General features: G+C 34.6%; 1 protein-coding gene across 1 annotated transcript; it reads left to right on the forward strand.

Annotated features, from left to right (window-relative positions):
• Window positions 1-2,414: 2,414 nt before the first annotated feature.
• On the forward strand, window positions 2,415-7,104 carry LOC138696184 (phenylalanine--tRNA ligase alpha subunit-like). Its single transcript, XM_069820809.1, has one exon. It carries the CDS (start codon window positions 2,544-2,546, stop codon window positions 4,026-4,028), a length of 1,485 nt encoding a protein of 494 aa, XP_069676910.1. The 5' UTR covers window positions 2,415-2,543; the 3' UTR covers window positions 4,029-7,104.
• The last annotated feature ends 204 nt before the right edge of the window (window positions 7,105-7,308 follow it).

The following is a 7,308-nucleotide window of genomic DNA, read 5'->3' on the forward strand; positions in this document are numbered from 1 at the left end:
AGTTTTGTACGTGGAGATCTATACAGATCTTAGATCATCTCTTCCTGTTCCTACTGTACCTACCGCCTATTTTGTTTGATGTTCATAAACAAAAATTATCCACCTCTTCAGCACTGGAATCCAGAATTATATAAAATAATGGTTGAAAAACAAGAAGTGCTGCAAATATACACTCCAAGATTCATCGAGACAAGTGTGCATCTATGGTGGTGCTACATGATGTATTCTTTAAATCAAACTTGTACAATTAAATTGTAAAGCAAAACAATTTCTTTACTTCTTCTTTAGTATAAAAAAATAATTAAATGACAATTGGAGAAATAGAGAGAGGAGAGTAAAATATATTTCAAGGGAGAAAACAAGGGGTGGGGTGTATGGCCAAGAAAAAAATTACCATGACAGCACTGACCAAACCTAACCTGTTACAGACTCATGTATGTAAGGTGAATAAGCTGAGTATGAAGGAAACTACCTCAGCGCTAATTTAACTCTTATAGATGAACTATATAAAGAACTTCAAGTGTCAATATTGTCTCAAAGGTTTCTGTGTAACAAACTTCATTTAGAAATGCCCATCTGCGATTATGTTAACTGTAGAAGAAGGAAGAAATATTGTCGTCATATGAAGTTACTCAAATATCCAATTAAGGACAAGGAAAGGCTACAAAAGTTATTTTTGATTTCACCCTTATAAATTGAACGATTTTCACTTCAGAAATCACCGTAACTACCTCAGCACTAGTTTCAGTAATTTAAGGACCAGTATAAAGTAAATTTAATTAAAGTGAGAAAGAAATTCGTAAGGGAGGCGGTCAGGAGGAATTGAGGTTGTCTACTAATTCGTTGCAAACAACTATTATAGGCTATTTCATTTGACTAACGATGATTTGTAGAGAGCAAAATACCTACAGTAGGGTAAAGAATCTAAATCAGTACGTTTGAGAACGGATATAAAAGTGTCAGGAAAATAACAGAATTACCGTATATTGCAATTAACTCTGCATTGGCAGAGAAACCGCACAGGGTATCGTAAATCTGCTGAAAATTAGAAAATTGTGTAAAAAATGCATTCAGAGCGAATTTTCCAGCCTGATAATATCTCGCCCACGTTATGGACATAATTCAATACCGTAAGACTGATATAAAACGAATACTAGAACAATTTGTTAACCAAAGACGATGTTCAGTAGTTATTTAACAACATACAGAGCAAATAAAAACACAAACGCATATTCTAGCAATAGTTCAGATGAAAATAAAATGATTAGCACGACCGCTTATTCGTAAAAAGAACACTGCCAGCTGTGTAGTCTACATGAAGCAATATATCAGGTCTACGTTATGAACACGTTGAATTTAATGTGGACGAGAAACGTACAGTTATTATTTATCTGCTTCCATATCGCATCATATAATACACCTGTAAAATGAAAACATATAGGCCTAGAAAAAGAGGAAACAAGTTTGGGGGGAGGGAGTTGTAATTCTTCCCCTTTCGGATAAATTTCAGAAGAGGGATACCTGCTTTTCCTTCATATTCAAAAATTGTAATCTTGTTCACACAAAATAAATTAGTGCCTTTTCGTGAGCATCATGATGTGCATTCAACAAACGCAGACAAATCTGATCTTTTTAGTATTTTGTGATAATTGTTGCTAGGGAGGTATTGTATACTGAAAATTAAAAACAATTAGATTTCGTACATCAAATAATGACAGATTATATATTGAACGCAAACAACATTATATCAGCCATGTACCAAAATGTCATCTATGTGTGTTGATGAATTTGGGTAAAACAAGCTTCTGTATACTACAATTTAGCGACACATCAAAATCTTAATGTAACATAACCTCACATTACAATGAGAAAGAAATTTGGAGGTGGCATGACGTAAAAAAGTCATCCCACAGTCGTATTACTCTATGTACTGTTCAGGTACTCTGCCATCTAGTGTTTGTTATTGCAAGCTCATTTCTCGACACTAGCGACGCATAGCGTCCGTTATTTTCCAGTTGCGTCTAAATTTAATATAAGCTTGGTCAGTCTGTTTTATATATGATCTAGGGTATTACAAACTCTTTGCACATTACACATTTCTCGGTATAGTGTGTAACCAGCCTAACTCGTTGGTTTTTAGTATAGAGCTCAATATTATCACAGTCTAGAATATACAGTCGCGAAGTTCAGTACGTAGTAAATATGCAAACATTTATTAGTTGCTCACCACTAGGATCGCTAATATCGCCTCATTACAGGCAATGCAAAATAGTACCGTCACAGTCCATTGTTTCTAGCACCCTCAAAACTCAAGCTTCGTGACTGTATATAGTAGACTGTGATATTATTATGTGTGGTCATGGATTTTAGCAAAGTTTTAGCGGAAAAAAATTCATGTGTTGGCGACACTGATTATGAGCTAAAAGTAATTTGGACGTGTGGCAGTCGGCAGGGAGGTTATAGTACAGTGTAATGTCTTTCTTTGGTTAATGTTATTTGGGTTATAATTAACACAGTATTTAACTCGAAACGAATACCAGAAAATGACATCAGATTTGTGTGAAAAAATATTAGAGCATCTCTATGAACATGGAAGTGTCGATACATTAGAATTCGCGGAATATAAACGTGAAGATCATCAGAGAATTATCGGTGCTGTGAAAAGTCTTCAGTCAATGGGGGAGTTAATAACAGTACAGCAACAAATACATAAGCGATGGGAGCTGACAGAAGAAGGCAAACATGTTGTAGAAAATGGAAGTCATGAAGCAGTTGTCTACAATAGCATACCACCAGGAGGAATTTCACAGCTAATTTTGATGAAAACTATACCGAATGCCAAGATAGGATTCAGTAAGGCAATGTCTGCCGGTTGGGTGACCGTTACAAAAATATCTGGTGAGGCATTTGTTACAAAGAATGTTAGTGACATAAAAGACATGGTTCAGGAACATCTTAAGCTAATTGTAAACAACGTTTCCAATGAAATCACTGAGGAACAGAAACAAGATTATAAGAAGAGGAAGCTTCTTCAGGAAGTGATTACAAAAAGCCTCATACTGGGAAAGGGCAAATCTTTTACAACATCTTTGGAAAAACTTGAAACTGAGTTGACGCAAGATATGATTGCTAGTGGCTCGTGGAAGGAAAAAACCTTCAAGCCTTATAACTTGGACGCACTAGGAATTACTCCTGAACGTGGACATTTGCATACGTTACTGAAAGTGCGTGATGAATTCAGACAAATTTTTCTAGAAATGGGTTTCACAGAAATGCCTACAAACAATTTCGTCGAAAGCTCATTCTGGAACTTTGATTCCCTTTTTCAACCTCAGCAACATCCCGCACGAGACGCGCACGACACATTTTTCGTTTCAGAACCTAGACAGAGCACAAAATTCCCTTCTGATTATCTCCAGCGCGTGAAAAATATACATAGTCAGGGTGGTTACGGGTCTCAAGGATATGGCTATGATTGGAAGATAGAAGATGCACAGAAGAACCTACTTAGGACACATACAACAGCTGTTAGTGCACGTATGCTGTACCAGCTTGCACAGAAAGAGTTCCGTCCTGCTAAATACTTCAGTATCGACCGCGTGTTCCGGAATGAGACGCTAGATGCCACTCATTTGGCCGAGTTCCACCAGGTTGAAGGTTTAATTGTAGATCAGGACCTCACTTTGGGTAACCTCATAGGGATATTATATGAGTTTTTCAAGAAGTTAGGAATCACTCGTCTGAACTTCAAACCAGCATACAATCCATACACAGAACCAAGCATGGAAATTTTCTGCTATCATACTGGTTTACGGAAATGGATAGAAGTGGGTAACTCTGGAGTATTCCGTCCTGAAATGCTTCTGCCGATGGGTCTACCAGAAGATGCTAATGTTATTGCATGGGGTCTATCTTTAGAACGACCTACTATGATAAAATATGGTTTAAATAATATACGTGATCTTGTTGGCCCTAAAGTTAACATACAGATGGTACAGGACAATCCAATTTGCAGACTTGAGAAGTAGGAATGCATTAAGTCATAGAATATTTAACATGAGTGGAGATTGTTTTGAAAGTTGCGATAATGAGGTGGTTGACAGAATACAATATTTTTCGTCCTATAATCAGATAATTGAACACTATAATCGTCTCCACCATTAACATTATTCCTGCTTTGCTGTTAGATGAAGACGTCATTGATGTTATGTTTGGCACTTATTTCATTGGTGAATATTACTATCAGATATTTCTTAAGTCACCAGTTCCAATATGGTTTTGCTATGAAAAACCTGTGGTTCTACTGATATTGGCGCATGGTACATAACTTTAAAGATCATTCTAATATTGTGTTCACGAAAGTAATTTCAATAGTGGTGAGGTAACATACTGGCTTACTGCTTGATCCTCGTAATAGGCCTATATCCAGCTGAAAATCGCATCATAATTTTCTGACATGAAATCAGCTACAAAAATTGTATGTCATTGTAAATGTAATCTTTCGCACTTAAGATACTTATGTGCTACACAACACATGCATTGTAATTTTATATAAATTTAAGAAGTCTAACAGTATTAGATTTTGTAAATAATAAAATTTGTAATTAATTATTAGGCTCTAAACCAGAAACATGCGTCATGTATATTATTAAATATTGTGTGATACAGTTAAGTTCATTTCACAGTCTTGAAGATATTCATATTCATCTCTTATATTTCGTAACTGACTCATATTATGTCAGAGTTAACTGCATTCACTTGCAAGCTGTTGGTGATAAACACAGTATTTGTGATTCAACATTAAATAATTTGTTCAGTTTTAATCCTACTCATTTACTTACCTTTGTATTAAATTCTCATCTTTATATGATAAAAATTAATTTAATAAAACAAAATTTTGTAATAATTATATAATCACTAGGTTAGTGTTTCACTTTGTTACCTGGAATACCAATACAAATGAATAGTTCTAATAATTGTAATTTTAGTTATTATTTCTCAAAACTAGTTTACACGTACATTTCGTCATATGCAAAAGAAAATAGGCTGCATTATTATTTAATCATGTTTTGTGTGTATAGAACTGTTGTGAGTTCAGTAAGTGTTTTGTGTGTGTATATTCTCATAATAACCTTTTATAATGTCTGCCTCTATGCAACATCACAATTTGCGGTGAGGAGGAAGAGAGATAGCAAGTGTTGTACTAATCCGTGAGATAAAATATGTCTAAACTGTCACCTTACTCAAGCAAGCAGTGACCAGAGCATTGGAATGAAGGAAACCAGATATCTTTTGTCTTGCTTTCAGTACTCTGATATCCACGATCAAGATAAGTCACTTGAAAGTCAACAGTCAGTCATTGGTAGAGATATAATGCAACATCTGTAACATTTTAATGATGCTGACACAAGGTAAAAAAAATCAAGTACAAAAAAAGGGGGGAAACTGTTAGATATCACACTATGTAAATCCGCAATTTGAATATAATGGATTTTGCAATTAAAATTTACCATAGAAAGATGGGAATTACTTGGTACTTACTCTTTGCTACAAGTCATCTGTAAAACAGAGGATCAGAAATCAGGTCATTTTTGGATGACAGTTATTATAGGCAATGATTAATACCCAGGAATATAACTACTTGCAATTCTTTCTTTTTTATATCAACAATAGCTGAAAGCAGTATACAGAGGAAGTCACTCTATTTTCATTATCATCATTTTATGAATAATTTTTGTTTCTTTCATAAGTAGAGTAGTTAAAAATATTTTCACTTGTTATCAGTCATTCCATGTCATAGGTCGTACAGAAAACAGATGAACTTCAACTTGACTTATGATTTATTTCATTTAATTCCTTATGGAGCACAAGGCATGGGAGTACTTTAATTTTACCCTCTTCCCTGCCAAAGCCTTTATTTTCTGCAGGTTTTCCCAATATTCGTAACTTCTTTCTTAAACTGTTTTTTTCTTCCAAGTTTTTCTGGGTTAGCCACATGTTCCATCTAAGGTACCCTTTCCACAGCTCCATCTTTCTTTCGAAGAGTATTCCTGAGCCATTACTCATTTCCCCCATGGAAAGCATTCATTAAAACCTGAATCATGCAAGTGAAGTGGGGTAGGGATTAAATACACACACACACACACACACACACACACACGAATGTTGGTAATTAATTACTAATCTCTCTTGTGACTTTCCCTATAGAACTTCAACTCAGATCTTAAATCTCGAAAGTTCTGTGAATTTAAGTTATAATTTTCATTTCATTTATTGTATTCCATAGATCCATAGATAGCATTTAAGTTTTAAGATGTGAAACAAGTCAGCATTTTACAAATTATAATTTTTTGGCGCGATGTAAATGAGGTCGAGGATTCGCCATACATTACCTGGCATTTGGCTTATGGTTGGGGAAAACCTCGGGAAAAAACTAACCAGGTAATCATCCTAAATGGAATCTAACCCAAGCCCGAGCACAGCTCCAGATCAGTAGGCTAGCGAGTCTGTCAATTGAGTTATGTTATTGCCTCTATAAAAAATATACAGTATATAGCAAGCTGATATTCAGTTTACAAACCTAAACTATAATCATCAGTTGAGCTATAAAAAATATAATACATAGCAAGTGAATTCAATTTAAACACATAAACAATTCAATCTGTTGAGATGTACAAAAATATATAATACATATTATGCAGATTACTTCAGTTTACAAGCATAAACAGTTTATCAGTTGAGCTATACAGATTACTAGGGCCCAGATATGTACTAAAAATCAGTAAAATATGTAGGCCTATATATATATATATATATATATATATATATATATATATATATATGTTGAATAGTGTTGTGCTTAATACTGCACCTTGAGGTAAGCCCAAGTGAGTTTGTTTATATTTAGAACTTGCTGATCCATAAGTTGTAGAACAAAATCTTTGGGTGATGAACTCAGATATCCATCTTAACATATTGGATTTTATGCCTAATTTCTGGAGCTTTGTAATCAGATTGTATCTCCATACATTATCATATGCTGATTTCAAATTGACGAATACAGCTAATGTATCTTTCTTTTTATTAAATCCATCCTTAATAGCTTGACTTAGTAAGATTATTTGTTCTCTTGTTGAGTGGTCTCTCCTAAATCCGGCTTGCTGTGTTGATAGAAGATTGTTTGTTTCTAAAAACCAGTTTAATCGCTCTGATATCATCCTTTCCATGATTTTAGCTAAATGGCTTGTTAGTGATATAGGTCTATAGCTTTCAATTTTGTCTGCTGTCTTTCCTGGTTTCAATATTGGA

Source organism: Periplaneta americana, chromosome 3, assembly GCF_040183065.1.
Source record: "Periplaneta americana isolate PAMFEO1 chromosome 3, P.americana_PAMFEO1_priV1, whole genome shotgun sequence".
In the NCBI taxonomy this organism is placed as follows: Eukaryota; Metazoa; Arthropoda; class Insecta; order Blattodea; family Blattidae; genus Periplaneta; species Periplaneta americana.

Excerpts from the sequence above, each read along its gene's own strand:
- LOC138696184 (XM_069820809.1), top strand. The coding sequence starts at position 2,544 with ATGACATCAGATTTGTGTGAAAAAATATTAGAGCATCTCTATGAACAT.